Genomic DNA, 21332 nt, shown 5'->3' with positions numbered 1-21332 from the left:
GGCCAGGAAGGCCCCACGAAGAAATTTCAACTAGGTCGATTTCTGCACTTCCTGAAAACAGGAGTGTCTATGAGCCTAAAATTGGGGTCCATTAAGGTTCAAGTTTCGGCCCTGTAGATTTTCTTCCAGAAAGAATTGGCTTCAGTTCCTGAAGTCCAGACATTTGTCAAGGGAGTATTGCATATACAGCCCCTTTTGTGCCTCCAGTGGCACCGTGGGATCTCAAAGTAGTGTTGGGATTCCTCAAATCATATTGGTTTGAACCGCTCAAATCTGTGGATTTGAAATATCTCACATGGAAAGTGACCATGCTGTTGGCCCTGGCCTCGGCCAGGCGATTGTCAGAATTGGCGGCTTTGTCTTACAAAAGCCCATATTTGATTTTCCATTCGGACGGGGCAGAACTGGGACTCGTCCCCAGTTTCTTCCTAAGGTGGTGTCAGCGTTTCACCTGAAACAACCTATTGTGGTGCCTGCGGCTACTAGGGACTTGGAGGACTCCAAGTTGCTAGACGTTGTCAGGGCCCTGAAAATATATATATATATATATATATATATATATATATAATTCCAGGACGGCTGGAGTCAGAAAGTCTGACTTGCTGTTTATATTGTATGCACCCAAAAAGCTGGGTGCTCCTGCTTCTAAGCAGACTATTGCTCGTTGGATTTGTAGTACAATTCAACTTGCACATTCTGTGGCAGGCCTGCCACAGCCAAAATCTGTAAATGCCCATTCCACAAGGAAGGTGGGCTCATCTTGGGCGGCTGCCCGAGGGGTCTCGGCTTTACAACTTTGCCGAGCAGCTACGTGGTCAGGCGGGAACACGTTTGTAAAATTCTACAAATTTGATACCCTGGCTGAGGAGGACCTGGAGTTCTCTCATTCAGTGCTGCAGAGTCATCCGCACTCTCCCGCCCGTTTGGGAGCTTTGGTATAATCCCCATGGTCCTGACGGAGTCCCCAGCATCCACTAGGACGTTAGAGAAAATAAGATTTTACTTACCGATAAATCTATTTCTCATAGTCCGTAGTGGATGCTGGGCGCCCATCCCAAGTGCGGATTGTCTGCATTACTTGTACATAATTATTGTTACAAAAATCGGGTTATTATTGTTGTGGGCCATCTTTTCAGAGGCTCCTTCGTTGTTATCATACTGTTAACTGGGTTCAAATCACAGGTTGTACGGTGTGATTGGTGTGGCTGGTATGAGTCTTACCCGGGATTCAAGATCCTTCCTTATTGTGTACGCTCGTCCGGGCACAGTACCTAACTGAGGCTTGGAGGAGGGTCATAGGGGGAGGAGCCAGTACACACCATGTGATCCTAAAAGCTTACTTTTTGTGCCCTGTCTCCTGCGGAGCCGCTATTCCCCATGGTCCTGACGGAGTCCCCAGCATCCACTACGGACTATGAGAAATAGATTTATCGGTAAGTAAAATCTTATTTTTTTGTTGTTGTTTTTTTTTTAAAGGAAAAACGTGGACATAGAGAAATGAGAGTTCTTGAAAATTTGAAAAGCAGCGTTTCTGAAACCAATGATCATATTCTTCCAAGATGTTCAGATGTAATGCAAGACAAGCTGGGCTGGGTGCTTAAAACTTGTAAGTCCTCTATTTAATATCTGTTCAAATGAGTAATTTACTAGAGATCAAAGGAAAAAACATACAAACATTATCCACTATCTCTTATTTAGGTTTTCATACGCTATTACACAATATTTGCATTTCCATGGTGCATGATGTCTGTAGCATAATTAGCATTTTCAACCTTTAGAGGTTTCTGGATAGCAGTCTTCAGTTTCCTTTGGCACATAGTTGACATTTGTGATTCTAAGGTGCCCATATTCTTGTATTTTGACCTGCCACCTCAATTAATGAAATACTTTAGGATAAGCATCCTTAGGCTCCTGCACCCCATCAAACCAGTCTCCTGCATTCTGAGTATTTTCGTATCCACTGAAATCTGTCATCATTACCAGAGATAATTATTGGCAGTTATTTATTGCAAAGACTTCCTTTCCGTTGCAAACTACATATTGCATATACCCCAACTGCCCTGTCTGTCACTGACCTGGGTTGGGGATGTTGTGGACATGGGGGTTCTTCCGATGGTCGGGAAAAGGAACCACAGGTAGGTCGGAGCATGGATGGTCGGATATAGGATTTCCTCATACAAGACTCTAATAGTTAGGTTTGGTAAAAGAATGCTGAGGAACTTTATTAAGGGAAGGGAGCAATACAGCGGCACATGAAAGAACGTGAACTTGTAGGCAATGTCAAAAAGTTACTGAAGAATTCATGAGCAATGATGAAGGACACTGAAGAATTTGTGAGCGATGTTTAAAGACACTGATGAATGAAGAACTTGTGAGCGATGGTAAATGACACTGAAGAATTGGTGAACGATGTTTTAAAGACACTGATGAATGAAGAACTTGTGAGCGATGGTAAATGACATTGAAGAATTTGTGAGCAATGTTTAAAGACACTGATGAATGAAGAACTTGTGAGCGATGGTAAATGACATTGAAGAATTTGTGAGCAATGTTTAAAGACACTGATGAATGAAGAACTTGTGAGCGATGGTGAATGACACTGAAGAATTGGTGAGCGGTGTTTAAAGACACTGATGAATGAAGAACTTGTGAGCGATGGTAAATGACACTGAAGAATTGGTGAACGATGTTTTAAAGACACTGATGAATGAAGAACTTGTGAGCAATGGTAAATGACATTGAAGAATTTGTGAGCAATGTTTAAAGACACTGATGAATGAAGAACTTGTGAGCGATGGTAAATGACATTGAAGAATTTGTGAGCAATGTTTAAAGACACTGATGAATGAAGAACTTGTGAGCGATGGTAAATGACATTGAAGAATTTATGAGCAATGTTTAAAGACACTGATGAATGAAGAACTTGTGAGCGATGGTGAATGACACTGAAGAATTGGTGAGCGGTGTTTAAATGACACTGATGAATGAAGAACTTGTGAGCGATGGTAAATGACACTGAAGAATTGGTGAGCGGTGTTTAAGGACACTGATGAATGAAGAACTTGTGAGCGATGATAAATGACACTGAAGAGTTGGTGAGCGGTGTTTAAAGACACTGATGAATGAAGAACTTGTGAGCGATGGTAAATGACACTGAAGAATTGGTGAGCGGTGTTTAAGGACACTGATGAATGAAGAACTTGTGAGCGATGATAAATGACACTGAACGCTGGAAGCACTAAGGTTGGTTCGGCCCGCAGGCCTTGCTGAATCCAGGGAGCGCTGGCAACTGCACTGCAGAGGAACACACTAGTTGCTCGGATCACTGGAGACTGTGCTGCAGGAAGGCACCCTGAATGCTAGGTGCATAGGAGTATAGCTGCTAGAAAACACACTGCGTACGGGAGCTCTGGAATCCACTTCAGAAAAGAGACGATACTCAGGCACTGAGGCTCTGCCCGGCGTCTGACTTTGAATCTCCCGCCTCCGCTGGATTGGCGGAACAGTCTGATGACGTCACCTGCTCCCCGCCCACGTGATGCTGGGTGTCATGGCGGCGCCCCTGCCCCGGAGAACCGCCGGGAGCCGCGCCAGCCAGACGCCGGAGCCCGTGGACCACCGAAGGCAGAGGCCGCAACACAGACCAGCAAGCACGCAGGGGTAAGCACGGCGAACGCCGCCTCTGGTGTGTGACAGTACCCCCTCCTCCAGGAGTGGCCCCCGTACACTTCCCAGGTTTTGTTGGATGTCTGGAATGGAAGATCCGCACCAGTCGGGGAGCCATAACTTCCGTAGCCTTGACCCAGCTCCTCTCCTCGGGGCCAAAACCTTTCCACTCCACCAAATACTGTAGATTCTTGTGAAGATAACGAGAGTCAAGAATAGCTTTGATTTCAAAGTCCGTTCCAGCTTCAGTCTCTGCAGAGGTTGGCCTCGGGGACTTTGAATGGAACCGGTTTAAAATAAGGGGGCGAAGGAGAGAGACATGGAAGGAATTTGGTATCCGGAGGTGGGAAGGCAATCCCAATTTGCAGACAACCGGTTTCAGGACTTGTAACACGGGATAAGGACCAATAAACCTCGGAGCGAACTTCATAGTGGGCACCCTTAACCGAAGATTGCGGGTAGAGAGCCATACCCTGTCACCAACCTTATATTGGGGAGCTGCTCGTCGCTTCCTATCCGCAAAGAACTTATAACGGTTGGAGACTCTCTTGAGGTTAGCATGGATTCGACTCCAAATTTGACTGAAGTGCCGGAGAGTAGAGGCTGCAGCAGGAACATCCTCCGGAGGACAAATGGGTACTTCTGGAACTTGGGGATGAAATCCATAATTAATGAAAAATGGGGACTCACCGGTCGAAGAGTGGTACAGATGATTATGGGCAAACTCGGCCCATGGCAACAGTTCCACCCAATCATCTTGCGAGGGAGAGAGGTAAACACGGAGAAAAGTCTCTAAATCTTGATTGACGCGTTCAGTTTGCCCATTGGTTTGTGGATGGTAAGCGGATGAAAACTTGAGTTTTATTTGTAAGGCTGTACAGAGGGCTTTCCAGAATCTTGCAGTGAACTGTACCCCCCCGATCAGAGACGATTTCCTGTGGTAACCCGTGCAGGCGGAAATGTTCCCGGATAAATAACAAAGCCAACTTGGGAGCTGATGGTAACCCGGTCAAAGGTACAAAATGTGCCATCTTAGAGAAACGGTCAATAATTACCCAGACGGTATTGTGACCCTTGGAGAAAGGCAATTCAGTGACAAAGTCCATAGAGATATAGGCCCAAGGCCTCTTAGGAATGGACAGTGGATGCAACAACCCCGCAGGAAGCAAATGAAGAATTTTGTGCTGAGCACACTGAGGACATGAGTTGACATAACTTTGAATATCCTTCTTCATAGTGTCCCACCAGTAAGATCTTCGTAGAAACTCCCACATCTTTTGAACTCCAGGATGACCGGAAAACTTGGAAATATGAGCCCACTGCAACAACCTTGGTCGGAATTTAGCTGGCACAGACATTCTCCCAGGAGGAGGACCCAGAGCGGTGGGAGCTGCTGAAATAGAAACTGGACTGAGAATCAAAGCCTTTCCAACGGGGTTCTCCTCATCTGAAGCCGTCAAGGAGCGAGATAAAGCATCAGCTTTGGTGTTAAGTGTCCCGGACCGGTACTTAATGACAAACGAGAATCGAGTGAAGAAGAGCGCTCATCTAGCTTGACGGGGATTCAAGCACTGGGCTGTCTTGAGATACAGCAAGTTCTTGTGATCAGTATAAATCGTAATTAGGTGTTTAGCACCTTCCAATAGATATCTCCATTCTTCCAGGGCAGATTTTATTGCCAAGAGTTCCTGATCTCCGATGGTGTAGTTTCGTTCAGCAGGAGAGAACTTGCGAGAATGTAAACCACATGGATGCAACTTCCCGTCAGAGGAGTACTGTGAGAGCACGGCACCGATGCCGACCGAGGAAGCATCGACCTCCAAGAAGAATGGTTTTGAAAAATTTGGTTGCTGGAGTACCGGAGCGGACATAAAGGCTGCTTTCAACTGGGCGAACGCTGCTACAGCTTCAGAAGACCAGTGACTTGGGTCAGACCCCTTTTTTGGTTAGAGCAGTAATAGGTGCCACAATGGTAGAGAATCCCTTTATGAATTTCCGGTAGTAATTCGCAAAACCCAGAAATCTTTGTACCGCTTTCAAAGAAAGAGGCTGAGTCCAGTCCCGAATAGCAGTGAGTTTTTCCGGATCCATGCGAAGCTCCGTACCTGAGATGACGTAACCAAGAAATGGAATTGAAGGAACCTCAAAGGTACATTTGGAGATCTTACCGTAGAGATGATTCCTTCGTAGACGAAGAAGTACTTCCTTGACCTGAATTCTATGCTCAATGAGATTCTTAGAAAATATCAGAATGTCATCCAAGTATACCACTACACTTAGGTATAACATATCTCGGAAGATTTCATTCACAAAACCTTGGAAGACGGCAGGGGCATTACTGAGCCCAAACGGCATTACCAGATATTCGTAATGCCCGTCCCTGGTATTGAAGGCCGTCTTCCATTCGTCCCCCTGACGAATACGAATCAAATTATAAGCTCCCCTTAAGTCGAGCTTCGTGAAGACATGGGCTCCGTGAACCCTATCAAATAGTTCCGTGATGAGCGGCAAAGGATATTTGTTCTTAATGGTGATCTCATTTAAGCCGCGGTAGTCAATGCATGGCCTCAACCCTCCGTCCTTCTTCTTCACAAAGAAGAAGCCGGCTCCCGCCGGAGAAGAAGAGGGGCGAATGAATCCTTTCTGCAGATTAGACTTGATATAGTCCGACATGGCTTGGGTCTCGGGCAATGACAAAGGATAAATGCGTCCCCGGGGTGGCATCTTCCCTGGGATGAGCTCAGTGGGACAGTCCCAGGGTCTATGGGGTGGTAACTGATCGGCCGCCTGTTCCGAAAACACGTCTGCGAACTCCCGATAGGCCTCCGGAATGAGCTCCTCATCCGACTTGGAAGATACACGGAGCGGATAGACAGGAGTGAGACAATTAGAATGACAGAATGAACTCCAAGATATTATTTGTGACGACTTCCAGTCAACGTGAGGGTTGTGTACCTTAAGCCAAGGAAGACCAAGAACCAGATCGTGAGGCATCTCCCGAATCACTAGGAACTCCAGATGTTCTTGATGTAGAACTCCAACCTGCAGTTTGATTGGCACTGTGCGACTTGAAATAAGACCATTAGAAATTTGGGTACCATTGATGGCTGTCAGCGTAATAGGTCGTTCGACGGATAGTAACTGTAAACCCAGTTTTTGAACGCAAGAAAGAGAAACAAAATTCCCTGCAGCCCCGGAGTCCAGCAGGGCCTTAACAGGTTTGGCTATAGACCCAGGAAACAAAGACACGGAGAGTAAACAGTCCACTGTCGTAGAAGGTTTAGATGTAACCCCTAGCTCGACTCCTCCGGAACAAGCTAGGACTGCCCGTTTCCCGGACGGAACTTACAAAACTTGAGAAAATTATCCGCAGCTCCACAGTAGAGGCAGAGTCTACCCTCACGACGGCGCTGTCGTTCTTCCGGGGACAGCCGAGATCGATTAATTTGCATAGGTTCGTCTGGACTTGGAGTGATCGTTTGCTTAGTCGGGAGAGACCGGAATCTGGATCATTCAGTCCGACTACGTTCACCACCTCGTTCCTGCATACGAAGATCCACCTTTACACAGAGTGAGATCAACTCTTCTAAGGAATCTGGCAAGTCCCTAGTGATCAGTTCGTCCTTTAGACGGTCAGAGAGCCCATTCCAGAAAGCGGCCCGGAGAGCATCATTATTCCAGCGCAGTTCCGAAGCTATGGTTTGGAAATTAATCACATACTGTCCCGCTGAACGGGAGCCTTGTCGGACTCGGAGCAAATCCGAAGAAGCAGCGGTCGTTCTGCCGGGCTCATCGAAGATCCTACGGAATGACGTGTTAAAGTTGGTGTAACTGGAAACCAACGGGTCAGAACGCTCCCATAACGGAGACACCCAATCCAACGCTGAACCTTCAAGCAAGGAAATAATGTATGCCACCTTGGACCGATCTGTGGGGAAGTTGTGTGAAAGAAGTTCAAAATGTACCTCGCATTGGTTGAGAAAACCACGGCAATTCTTTGGATTCCCGTTATAGCGAGAGGGAGTGGGGAGCTGGAGGCGTGACCTGGTTCCGGGCAAGGATTGAACATTACCAGGGACAACTACTGGAGCGGGTACTGGAGCTGGAGCCGGGACTACTGAAGCCAGAGAAGCCTGAATTTGATCCAGCCGACCAGATAACTCCTGGAGATACTGCATCACTTGGCTTTGTGCCGTCTCCTGACTTTGAACTCGGGAAACCAGATCCTGGATGGCGCTTGCCTCTGGGTTCCGATCCCCCGGGTCCATGGGGCCTGAGTATACTGTCACTGACCTGGATTGGGGATGTTGTGGACTCGGGGGTTCTTCCGATGGTCGGGAAAAGGAACCACAGGTAGGTCGGAGCATGGATGGTCGGATATAGGATTTCCTCATACAAGACTCTAATAGTTAGGTTTGGTAAAAGAATGCTGAGGAACTTTATTATGGGAAGGGAGCAATACAGTGGCACATGGAAGAACGTGAACTTGTAGGCAATGTCAAAAAGTTACTGAAGAATTCATGAGCAATGATGAAGGACACTGAAGAATTTGTGAGCGATGTTTAAAGACACTGATGAATGAAGAACTTGTGAGCGATGGTAAATGACACTGAAGAATTGGTGAAAGATGTTTTAAAGACACTGATGAATGAAGAACTTGTGAGCGATGGTAAATGACACTGAAGAATTGGTGAAAGATGTTTTAAAGACACTGATGAATGAAGAACTTGTGAGCGATGGTAAATGACACTGAAGAATTGGTGAAAGATGTTTTAAAGACACTGTTGAATGAAGAACTTGTGAGCGATGGTAAATGACATTGAACAATTTGTGAGCAATGTTTAAAGACACTGATGAATGAAGAACTTGTGAGCGATGGTAAATGACACTGAACGCTGGAAGCACTAAGGTTGGGTCGGCCCGCAGGCCTTGCTGAATCCAGGGAGCGCTGGCAACTGCACTGCAGAGGAACACACTAGTTGCTCGGATCACTGGAGTCTGTGCTGCAGGAAGGCACCCTGAATGCTAGGTGCACAGGAGTATAGCTGCTGGAAAACACACTGCGTACGGGAGCTCTGGCATCCACTTCAGAAAAGAGACGATACTCAGGCACCGAGGCTCTGCCCGGCGTCTGACTTTGAATCTCCCGCCTCCGCTGGATTGGCGGAACAGTCTGATGACGTCACCTGCTCCCCGCCCACGTGATGCCGGGTGTCATGGCGGCGCCCCTGCCCCGGAGAACCGCCGGGAGCCGCGCCAGCCAGACGCCGGAGCCCGTGGACCACCGAAGGCGGAGGCCGCAACACAGACCAGCAAGCACGCAGGGGTAAGCACGGCAAACGCCGCCTCTGGCGTGTGACACTGTCCTAGTTTGCACAGAGACCCCTCTCCCGTTTGGAAACTGTCTTTTACAGGTGAGTTTTCAAACTTACCTGCACAACTTTTGATCCTTAACCCTGAAAGCACCATGGAAGACATGCCTATGTTGGAGTCATACAGGTTTATCATTGCTTGGATCTTACAGGTGTGGTGAAGTGAGCAGAAGCCATGGAAGTGGCTGTATATACCCATTAAGCTGTATTTGCTACCTACTAGTTACTACCAGTGTTCGATCTGTACACCGTTTGACCACATGGGCTCCCCTGATTTAGTCTTAACAAATGGACATTATTTAATGTGAAAAACTACATGCAAAATGAAAAATGTTTGCAGCAGATGGCTGCAGGTAATATTTTTAGTCTCCTTTGCATATAAAATGTTGTGTTTCTGCTAATGTGTCCATTCTGAGGCTCACTTTCCAAATTGATTGCACCTTGTACTGGAGCCAGTCTGGATTATGAGTTTTATAGCAGTGGGTCATGTACGAGATTCTCCTGGTAAAACAAACTGTTATGCACGGTAAAATAAAACCCCTGTGTCTGTATACTGCAGTCTGTATTTCTAGGTTAATTGAGGAGCCTAAAGCAACAGATAGGACTTTGCTGTGTTTATATTCTTCTGCCAGGGTAAAAGTGCAGTTCAGTGTTACATTTAAGTGATCTTTCATAAATCTTGTTTAAATAGTTATTTTCCTGTGGTAAAGTGTATTTTTATGACATTTATATCCTAATGTATGCATGTTTGTTTTTGTTTTTCCTCATTTATCACTTTTAGTTTGATGTCTAAGGGAGACATTTACTAAGCAGTGATAAGAGTGGAGAAGCGAGCCAATGGAGAAGTTGGTCCATCAACCAATCAGCAGCTCTGCATAATTTTATAGTATGCAAATTATAAATGTTAATGCAGTGTTGATTGGTTGCCATGTGCAACTTCTCCACTGGCTCACTTCATCGCTCTTATCACTGCTTAGTAAATGTCCCCCTAAATGTGGTCAGCTATGTGTCACAAGCGGTAAATAAGAGGTGGTAGGGGCAGTAAGACCAGACACACTGGGGTAGATGTATTAAGCCCGGAGAATTGATAAAGCAGTGATAAGTGCAAGGTGATAACGCACCAGCCAGTCAGCTCCTGTCAATTTACATATTGGAGCTGATTGGTTGATACGCTAACACCTTGCACTTATCACTGCTTTATCACTTCTCCAGACTTAATACATCTGCCCCAGTGTATGGTGGAGTGAGAGGCATGAGGGTAGTAATATTCGTCATAAGAGAGGACAATAATGTAGACACATGAACAATACACACATGTGCATGTTCAATATTTCACTCTAAAGCCATGGGCATTAACAAGGATTTTGTCTTCCCTTTGCTGCTACAGGTGAAACTCAGAAAATTAGAATAGCGTGCAAAAGTTCATTTATTTCAGTAATTCAACTTAAAAGGTGAAACTAATATTTTATATAGAATCATTACATGCAAAGTGAGATATTTCAAGCCTTTATTTGTCATAATTTTGATGATTGTAGTTTACAGCTTAAAATAATCCCAAATCAAAAATCTCAGACAATGAGAATATTACATAAAATCAATAAAAAAAGGATTTTAAATACAGAAATGTTGGCCCTCTGAAAAGTATACTCATGCATATGTACTCAGTACTTGATTTGGGCCCCTTTTGCATGAATTACTGCCTTAATGCGGCGTGGCATGGACTCTATTAGCCTGTGGCACGGCTGAGGTGTTATGGAAGACCAGGATGCTTCAACAGTGGCCTTCAGCTCTTCTGCATTATTCGGTCTCATCTCTCATCTTTCTCTTGGCAATGCCCCATAGATTCTCTATGGGGTTCAGGTCAGGCGAGTTTGCTGGCCAGTCCAGCACAGTAATCCCACGGTCATTGAACCAGGTTTTGGTACTTTTGACAGTGTGGGAAGGTGCCAAGTGCTGCTGGAAAATGAAGTCAGCATCTCCATAAAGCTTGTCTGCTGAAGGAAGCATGAAGTGCTCAAAAATGTCCTGGTAGACGGCTGCGTTGACTCTGTACTTAATAAAGCACAGTGGACCATCACCAGCAGATGACATGGCTCCCCAAATCAACACAGATTGTGGAAACTTCACACTGGACTTCAAGCATCTTGGATTGTGTGCCTCTCCATTCTTCCTCCATACACTGGAACCTTGGTTTCCAATTGAGATGCAAAATTTGCTCTCATCAGAAAAGAGGACTTTGGACCACTGAGCAAAAGACCAGTTTTTTTTTTCTTGTCAGGAAAAGGCCATTCAAAAGTGTTGGGGAGCTTCACAAGGAGTGGACTGAGGTTGTAGTTAGTGCATCAAGAGCCACCACACACAGACGGATCCTGGACATGGGCTTCAAATGTTGTTTTTCTCTTGTCAAGCCGCTCCTGAACAACAAACAACTTCAGAAGCGTCTTACCTGGGCTAAAGAAAAAAGAGAATCTATGAGGCATTGCCAAGAGAAAGATGAGACCAAACAATGCAGAAGAGCTGATGGCCGCTATTGAAGTATCATGGTCTTGCATAACACCTCAGCAGTGCCACAGGCTGATATAATCCATGCCAAGCTGTATTGAGGCAGTAATTTATGCAAAAGGGGCCCAAACCAAGTACTGAGTACATATGCATGATTATACTTTTCAGAGGGCCGACATTTCTGTATTTAAAATCCTTTTTTATTGATTATATGTAATATTCTAATTTTCTGAGATTTTGGGTTTGGGGTTTTCCTAAGCTCTAAGCCACAATCATCAAAATGATAACAAATAAAGGCTTGAAATATCTCACTGGGCATGTAATGAGTCTATATAATATATTACTTTCTCCTTTTAAGTTGAATTACTGAAATAAATGAACTTTTGCACAATATTCTAATTTTCTGAGTTTCACCTGTATAACAGCCTCCACTCTTCTTAGAAAGCTTTTCATTATTGCTGATAGCAGTGTAGTTATGTTATGGTTACATCCCCATAGCTCATTAGTGGAAACTATTGCAGTATTGTAAATTCACTTCATTTAGTCTAGTTACAAGCTGCTCATTCTAGAGGGGCCTGTTAACTATTTCTCAGTGTAAGACCACCAGTATCTGTGTGGGCGATCTGGAATTCAAGTGGGAATCTGCTTGATTTTTGCAAGTTGTTAAAGTATCCAGAACCACTTGTAAATGCAGACTAGAATACAGTATGTGTTATGTGTCCTGTTAGTTGCATAGTTTAATTCCAGCATGCTGTATGTAAGGTATTGTTTCTGCAAAGTCTAATATTCCTGGACTCAAAGTATAATGCATATGTAAAAATAGGGCAAACTGTTTAGTTTCTTCTCTATGAAGAAAGTGACTTGAGTTGGTAAAATATTCCTGAGCTACAGTATGTAAAATCTAGTCTTGTTGTGGTTTTAAATCTGGCAACGGACAAAGTTTTCACACTAGTAAGGTAGCTGGGAAGTTCTTCCCAATTCTGTGTTTTAGCACCTTTTTACAGAGAAGTGGGTCTGAGTATATATTGGTGGCAAACACAGTAAATATTAAATGTCCACTCACATCTTGCTGAACCAGCTTGCTGCAGTTTATTAATACCGCTTTTCCACCAAAGTCCCAGGTCTGACCAAGGATTGGAACACCGTTCCAAACTGGGACAGATTCCTTTTCCACCGAATAACTTTGATTGGTGCCTTGCACACGGGTGCAGTGTCAGCGCTTGGAGATTACATCATCTCCTTGCACCAAGAAAGCAGCTCTCCTCATGCTATGAATGGGTCCTGTGTCTGATGACTCGGGTTAATTGTTCCCACTGAGCTCTACCCTGCTACGGGATTCAGTATGATATGCCGGTGGTCCATATCCCGACAGCGGCATCCCGCCCACCAGAATGCCGGCAGCGGGGCCAGCGCAAAGCGTCGCCTTGCAGGCTCACCATGCTGCGGCCTCGACTTGCTGTGATCGCCTAGGTTCTATTCCGACTCTATGGGTGTCGTGGACACCCACGAGTGGGAATAGTCCTGTTTTGCCGAGATCCCGACAGCAGGCAAATTGAACGCATCTTCTGCTAGGTACCCCAGGAAGGAATCCCAGGTGACTGGACCCGGGTTGAGACGTTTCCATTGACAAAAATCCTGGGTTGGTGCACATTCATGTGCAATGCAAACCCTGGTATTTTCATGTCGGTGGAAAAGAGGTAGGTTTGTCAGCACTGATTTCACCATAACGCCAGCAAAGTATTCCAACGACTCTGTCACTGACTAGACACGGTGGTTTCCTTGCTAGTCACCGGCCACTAACTGTTGAACCACCCCATACACAAAACCAGAAGTTGGACCTCCTCCCAGGCACTTGCTATCTAATAGCACCCATGTGATCCATTTAGCTGTGCTGTATGTGCAGGAATATGTGGGGAATAAACCATGTCTTTAACATGAGTCTGCAGTCTCTAGTGAAAGCATTAGTCCCATAAGAAACTGAGGCAAACTAACCTGTTTTTATATATGTGTGTGTGTATATATGTATATATGTATGTATGTATATGTATGTATGTATGTATGTATGTATATGTATGTATGTATGTATATATATATATATATATATATATATATATATATAATATTGCATGTTGACGGGCACTCACGAATAGCGGTTATATTGTACGGGACCTGTCAGCTCACTCACGCCAGGCATCTCCATTGGTTGCCCATATTTTACTGTATTTAATATTAAATGCTTCTACTCACATATAAAACTATTACCCAAACTACACCACCATATATTTCTTTGTTTTATCTCCAACTCAACATCTCCGCTCTGCACAAGATCTCTGTCTCTCATCTGCACGGGTTACTCGTTCCTATTCACAATTGCAAGATTTCTTCGGGCAGCACCCATCCTATGGAATGCCCTCCCATGCACAATAAGACTCTCCTCTAGTCTGGGGCCATGGCCTTATTACAAGTAAAAAGAGAGAGAAGCGTGTCCTGCGCCCTAGTGGCCGCTTTGTACTATAATCTCAAGAGCACAAATTCTTGAAACATACACAAATACGAAAAACAAAGGAGTAGTCCACTAGCGCCTCTAGATGAACAAACAAAAACACCCTCCAGAAGATTTCCTTCCAGATTTAAACACTATGGGGTATATTTACTAAGGTCCCGATTTTGACCGAGATGCCGTTTTTTCTTCAAAGTGTCATCTCGGTCATTTATTAAACTCAAATCTCGGCAGTGATGAGGGCATTCGTATTTTTTTTGAAGTCCAACAAAAAAAATACGAATGAATACACCATCGGTCAAAACGCGGCTGTTTAAGTATGAATCTCGGTCATTTACTAAGAAGTGCAAAGCCAAAAAAAAACAAACACTGCCGTGAAAAAATACAAATCGTAAAAAAGTGCTAAAAAAAACCAGACCTGCTTTTTTGAGCCGTGATTGGATAGGCATGCACGGATCCATGAGATCCGTGCATGTATATCAGTGGGAAGGGGTGGGAAAGTGTTAATTTTTTGAAAAAAAATTGCGTGGGGTCCCCCCTCCTAAGCATAACCAGCCTCGGGCTCTTTGAGCCGATCCTGGTTGCAGAAATATGGGAAAGAAAATGACAGGGGTTCCCCCATATTTAAGCAACCAGCATCGGGCTCTGCGCCTGGTCCTGGTTCCAAAAATACGGGGGACAAAAAGCGTAGGGGTCCCCCGTATTTTTAAAACCAGCACCGGGCTCCACTAGCTGGACAGATAATGCCACAGCCGGGGGTCACTTTTATATAGTGCCCTGCGGCCGTGGCATCAAATATCCAACTAGTCACCCCTGGCCGGGGTACCCTGGGGGAGTGGGGACCCCTTCAATCAAGGGGTCCCCCCCCCCAGCCACCCAAGGGCCAGGGGTGAAGCCCGAGGCTGTCCCCCCCATCCAATAGGCTGCGGATGGGGGGCTGATAGCCTTTGTGAAAAATGATTGATATTGTTTTTAGTAGCAGTACTACAAGTCCCAGCAAGCCTCCCCCGCAAGCTGGTACTTGGAGAACCACAAGTACCAGCATGCGGCGGAAAAACGGGCCCGCTGGTACCTGTAGTACTACAGGTTGAGTATCCCATATCCAAATATTCCGAAATACGGAATATTCCGAAATACGGACTTTTCTGAGTGAGAGTGAGATATTGAAACCTTTGTTTTCTGATGGCTCAATGTACACAAACTTTGTTTAATACACAAAGTTATTAAAAAATATTGTATTAAATGACCTTCAGGCTGTGTGTATAAGGTGTATATGAAACATAAATGAATTGTGTGAATGTAGACACACTTTGTTTAATGCACAAAGTTATAAAAAATATTGGCTAAAATGACCTTCAGGCTGTGTGTATAAGGTGTATATGAAACATAAATGCATTCTGTGCTTAGATTTAGGTCCCATCACCATGATATCTCATTATGGTATGCAATTATTCCAAAATACGGAAAAATCCGATATCCAAAATACCTCTGGTCCCAAGCATTTTGGATAAGGGAGACTCAACCTGTACTACTAAAAAAATACCCAAAAAAAGACAATACACACACACCTTGAAAGTAAAGTTTTATTACATCCATCCACACAAACATACATACATACTTACCTTATGTTCACACGCAGGTCGGTCCTCTTGTCCAGTAGAATCCATGGGGTACCTGTTGAATAAATTATACTCATCAGATCCAGGGTACCAGGCTCCTCGGATAATCCTTTTGTAATCCACGTACTTGATTAAAAAAATAAAACGGAGACCCGAGCCACGCACTGAAAGGGGACCCATGTTTTCACATGGGTCCCCTTTCCCCGAATGCCAGAAACCCACTCTGACTGATGTCTAAGTGGGTTTCTTCAGCCAATCAGGGAGCGCCACGTTGTAGCACCCTCCTGATCGGCTGTGTGCTCCTGTACTGTCTGACAGGCGGCACACGGCAGTGTTACAATGTAGCGCCTATGCGCTCCATTGTAACCAATGGTGGGAACTTTGTGGTCAGCGGTGAGGTCACTTTCGGTCAACCGCTGAGCAGAATTTTTTTAGTAGTAGTACTACAGGTACCAGCGGGCCCGTTTTTCCGCCGCATGCTGGTACTTGTGGTTCTCCAAGTACCAGCTTGCGGGGGAGGCTTGCTGGGACTTGTAGTACTGCTACTAAAAACAATATTCATAACTATCAACAAAGGCTATCAGCCCCCCATCCGCAGCCCATTGGATGGGGGGGACAGCCTCGGGCTTCACCCCTGGCCCTTGGGTGGCTGGGGGGGGGACCCCTTGATTGAAGGGGTCCCCACTCCCCCAGGGTACCCCGGCCAGGGGTGACTAGTTGAATATTTGATGCCACGGCCGCAGGGCACGGTATAAAAGTGACCCCCGGCTGTGGCATTATCTGTCCAGCTAGTGGAGCCCGGTGCTGGTTTTAAAAATACGGGGGACCCCTACGCTTTTTGTCCCCCGTATTTTTGGAACCAGGACCAGGCGCAGAGCCCGATGCTGGTTGCTTAAATATGGGGGAACCCCTGTCCATTTTTTTACCATATTTCTGCAACCAGGATCGGCTCAAAGAGCCCGAGGCTGGTTATGCTTAGGAGGGGGGACCCCACGCAATTTTTTTTTAACATTTAAACTTTATTTATTTTTTAAACAAAGTGCACAATGAAGCCCAGCACGGATCTCTCAGATCCGGCCGAGATTCATTGTATTAAAGTCGGCAGTGTTTTACAAGTCACTCACGTAAAACACTGCCTAAAAAAACGAATGACATCGACATCGGAAAACCCGAAAATGCAGAATACGGCAGCTTAGTAAATTAGTCGTAATAAATTTCAAAAAGTTGCAGTTTTACACTTTCGATGTCATTCGTGATTATTCCCCCACCAAATCGGGAGAATTACGAATGTTAGTAAATATACCCCTATGTTCGGAAACAGAGTCTCCAATATTTGGCAGTATTTCTATCCCTCCGCAATTGGGGTTCGCACCTCAAACTGACCTCCACTCAGTATGGGAAACACATCAAAAGGTATCTTTGGTTCTTCCAGATTACTTCCCAATATGTCAACTGGACATCATCCCGTCCCTTGTAATTGACACTCACCTCTGGTCTGTTCCCTCTGTTCCTTGAACGGTTTCTTTATCACCACCCCGGTCTCATCCAAATTCCAAATAGCGGTCTCAATAACAGCTCTTGCAGTGAATGCAATAACTCAGAGGTGCAGGAAAGAATTTTGCAAGAAAAATCTCTCACATCAAAGTGATGTTTTTATTCCATAGATTAAAAAATATCAGACTAGAATTTAAAAACACAAAAATACAAATAAAAACCTCCACTATGTGAAGTTTGTTCTGCTATATCCCCTCAGGAACCAAATGAAATCTAAATGTGAATTCACGGACCATACATAGGATTTAAGCAATCTAAGAACAACCTACATAAATGGAGTCATTAAGACAAGTACCAACGCGTTTCGGATATGACTATCCTTCCTCAGGGCATATCTCAGAACAAACATGCTGGGCTTTTTATACCCACTGTTATACTCTCATGATTCCCTCAACCAATCGGATTCCACATCATTAAATTTATACAAACCAATTCTTTTTCACCTATAATATCAACACTAACAGTTTGCTTCATTTATATAACCATAATTTCATACAGAACAAGTATATGAACATTACATAAACGTCCAAATAAAACTTTAAACCATAAATTGGTAATATACACTTCCAGAAGTGGATTTATTAGAATCCCTATTGTCCATATGTCCATAAGAAGGTACTACAAACAGTCCGGATTTCCATGCCTTGTTTTCTTCACTACCCAAATCGCATAGGGATCCCTCCTCCGGAAATGACCTCCTTCATTGTGTCCACTTTATAAAAGTCCCACAGTAAATGTGTCCGTCTTAACAGTTCCTGTGTACAACGTCTCGTTCTCTCCGTTCGCAGCCGGAAGTGACGTACTAGTGCATCCGGTCTTTGGAACGCAAACACTGCTCGATACTGGAACGCACCACCATCTTGACAGTTCTCCACTCAAAGTGATGCAATTAGCTCATATAGACCAAAGGGAAGATATAAACGATACATAAGGTTACTTAATGCATCAAACCACCTGTTGTACATAAATAGAAACAAACCAAGCATCTTATTTCTTCCACAACATATTGCACCTTTTCTTCTACATCAGAGCAAACAGAAGGTATACATAGTCTAATAAAATTATTTCTGTGTTTACCAAAGGTTATCTAGATTTTCTCAACACTCATAGAAACCACTTCATTTCAAACTCAATGTTGAGTCCCATAGGGTCTAAGGTCTTCAGTTCATATATAGTTCTCATTTCCACCTTCGCTAACTGAGCCTCAGTATCATTTGTTCTCCAATTGGGAATGACTTTTTTAATTCCACAGAAACTCACCAATTTATTAATATCACATTTATGCACCTTGCTGAAATGTAGTGATACATTATGCGTTATAAGGCCCTTTTTTATATTACGAGCGTGTTCTGCCAATCTAGTTTTCAACATGCGGGTGGTACGTCCCACATATTGAGAACCACAGGAACACTGTAGTAAATACACACAATTCTTTGTATTACATGTGGTGAAGTCCCTTATAGGATAAACCCTCTTTGTTTGTGTGGACATATACTCAGTGATTTTATTGCCCTTACTCTTACAAGCTCGACATATTATACAAGTACCACACCTATAAAAGCCCTTTGATTTATTTCTAGTGACCATCTTTGGTATATTTACCACACTTCTGACGACATTCTCTTTTAGATTTTTTGCTCGTCTATAGATAAATCTTGGAGCCTCAGATATGTGGTTTTTCAGTAAGGGGTCCCTATTTAATATTGACCAATGGCGTCTCACTATTTTTTCAACATGCCTTTATTGACTATTAAAATCCGTAATCAGTGGAATGTCATTTAAGGTGGTTTCCTTTTCGTCAGCCGTCTTGGTAAGCATAAGGTTTCGGTCCTTTCCCCCCATTGTCTCCATAGCTATTTGTACCAACGACCGATCGTAACCCTTTTCTTTGAATTGTTCCTGAAGTGTGTGTGCTTGTTCCCAATACACATCCACGTCGGAGCAATTGAGTCTAATCCTTTGAAATTGGCTTGCCGGTATGCTCTTTAGCCAATTGTAGTGATGATTACTTTTGTAATCAATAAAAGAGTTACAATCAGTTTGTTTGGTGAAATTACAGGTCTTAATATTATCATCATTATAGATACGTAAATCTAAAAAATTAACCTCTTTCTCACTGATATTGAAAGACAGATGTATATTTTTTTAATTATTATTAAGATGTCTACAAAAGAGATCCAAAGAGGCACGATCTCCCTGCCAGACAAATAGAATATCATCAATATAGCGATTCCAAGACACCAGACTGGCGCCCCATTCATGGCCACTCCATACATGTTGTTCTTCCCAGTCTTCCATGAAAAGGTTTGCATAACTGGACGCTAGTCTTGTGCCCATTGCTGTACCCATTAATTGGAGAAAGAAAGAATTATCATACCAGAAAAGGTTATTATGTAATATTAGGGAGGTGCCTTCAAGGACAAAATTCCTCTTCTCTACCGGTATTCCCTCTCTGTCCATAAAGAAGGCCAAGGAGTCTAATCCCAATTGGTGTTGATTAATCGTATACAGTGACGTGACGTCCGCAGTTACTAATAGAAAATCTGGTCTCCATTCTACCGTCATTAGCTTATTTATAATGGTTATAGTATCTTTTAGATAAGACTTGGTGGTTTTTACCATTGGTTGTAGAATGTGATCGATAAAGCATGACAAATTGGATAGACTAGAGTTTGTTCCTGCCACAATGGGCCGACCCGGAGGTGTCTCCTTGTGTTTGTGAATTTTAGGCAGGATATAGAACACTGGTGTCGATGGATTTTCTATCACCATAAATTTCTCTGACGTCCTAGTGGATGCTGGGACTCCGTCAGGACCATGGGGAATAGCGGCTCCGCAGGAGACGGGGCACAAAATTTAAAAGTTTGACCACTAGGTGGTGTGTACTGGCTCCTCCCCCTATGACCCTCCTCCAAGCCTCAGTTAGGTTTTTGTGCCCGTCCGAGCAGGGTGCAATCTAGGTGGCTCTCCTAAAGAGCTGCTTAGAAAAAGTTTGTTAGGTTTTTTATTTTCAGTGAGTCCTGCTGGCAACAGGCTCACTGCAACGAGGGACTTAGGGGAGAAGAAGTGAACTCACCTGCGTGAAGGATGGATTTGCTTCTTAGGCTACTGGACACTAGCTCCAGAGGGACGATCACAGGTACAGCCTGGATGGGTCACCGGAGCCGCGCCGCCGACCCCCTTGCAGATGCCGAATAGAGAAGAGGTCCAGAAACCGGCGGCAGAAGACGTCTCAGTCTTCATGAGGTAGCGCACAGCACTGCAGCTGTGCGCCATTGCTCTCCGCACACTTCACACCAGCGGTCACTGAGGGTGCAGGGCGCTGGGGGGGGCGCCCTGGGCAGCAATGTAATATACCTATTCTGGCTAAAATATATCACATATAGCCCCTGGGGCTATATGGATGTATTTAACCCCTGCCAGGTTCCAAAAAAACCGGGAGAAGAAGCCCGCCGAAAAGGGGGCAGGGCCTATTCTCCTCAGCACACAGCGCCATTTTCCTGCCCAGCTCCGCTGCGAGGAAGGCTCCCAGGACTCTCCCCTGCACTGCACTACAGAAACAGGGTAAAAACAGAGAGGGGGGGCACTTATTGGCGATATTTATAATATTTGAGCTGCTATAAAGGGAACACACTTATTAAGGTTGTTCCTATATATATTTATAGCGCTTGGGTGTGTGCTGGCAAACTCTACCTCTGTCTCCCCAAAGGGCTAGTGGGGTCCTGTCTTCTATCAGAGCATTCCCTGTGTGTCTGCTGTGTGTCGGTGCGTGTGTGTCGACATGTATGAGGACGATGTTGGCGTGGAGGCGGAGCAATTGCCTGTAATGGTGATGTCACCCCCTAGGGAGTCGACACCAGAATGGATGGCTTTGTTTATGGAATTACGGGATAGTGTCAGCACGCTACAAAAGTCGGTTGACGACATGAGACAGCCGGCAAACCAGTTAGTACCTGTCCAGGCGTCTCAGACACCGTCAGGTGCTGTAAAACGCCCTTTACCTCAGTCGGTCGACACAGACCCAGACACTGACACTGAATCCAGTGTCGACGGTGAAGAAACAAACGTATTTTCCAGTAGGGCCTCACGTTATATGATCACGGCAATGAAGGAGGCTTT

The 21332-nt window shown here is 44.7% G+C and overlaps 1 protein-coding gene across 1 annotated transcript in view; it reads left to right on the top strand.

The window, feature by feature from the left end:
• BLOC1S5 (biogenesis of lysosomal organelles complex 1 subunit 5) overlaps positions 1-21332 on the top strand; it is a 192802-nt gene that overhangs the window by 66663 nt on the left and 104807 nt on the right. Inside the window, exon 3 of the mRNA XM_063923123.1 lies at positions 1477-1606. Coding sequence (XP_063779193.1) covers positions 1477-1606 — 130 coding nt within the window. The remainder of the gene's footprint in view (positions 1-1476; positions 1607-21332) is intronic.

This window comes from Pseudophryne corroboree, chromosome 5, assembly GCF_028390025.1.
Source record: "Pseudophryne corroboree isolate aPseCor3 chromosome 5, aPseCor3.hap2, whole genome shotgun sequence".
Taxonomy (NCBI): Eukaryota; Metazoa; Chordata; class Amphibia; order Anura; family Myobatrachidae; genus Pseudophryne; species Pseudophryne corroboree.
This window is presented reverse-complemented; position numbering and strand designations above follow the sequence as displayed.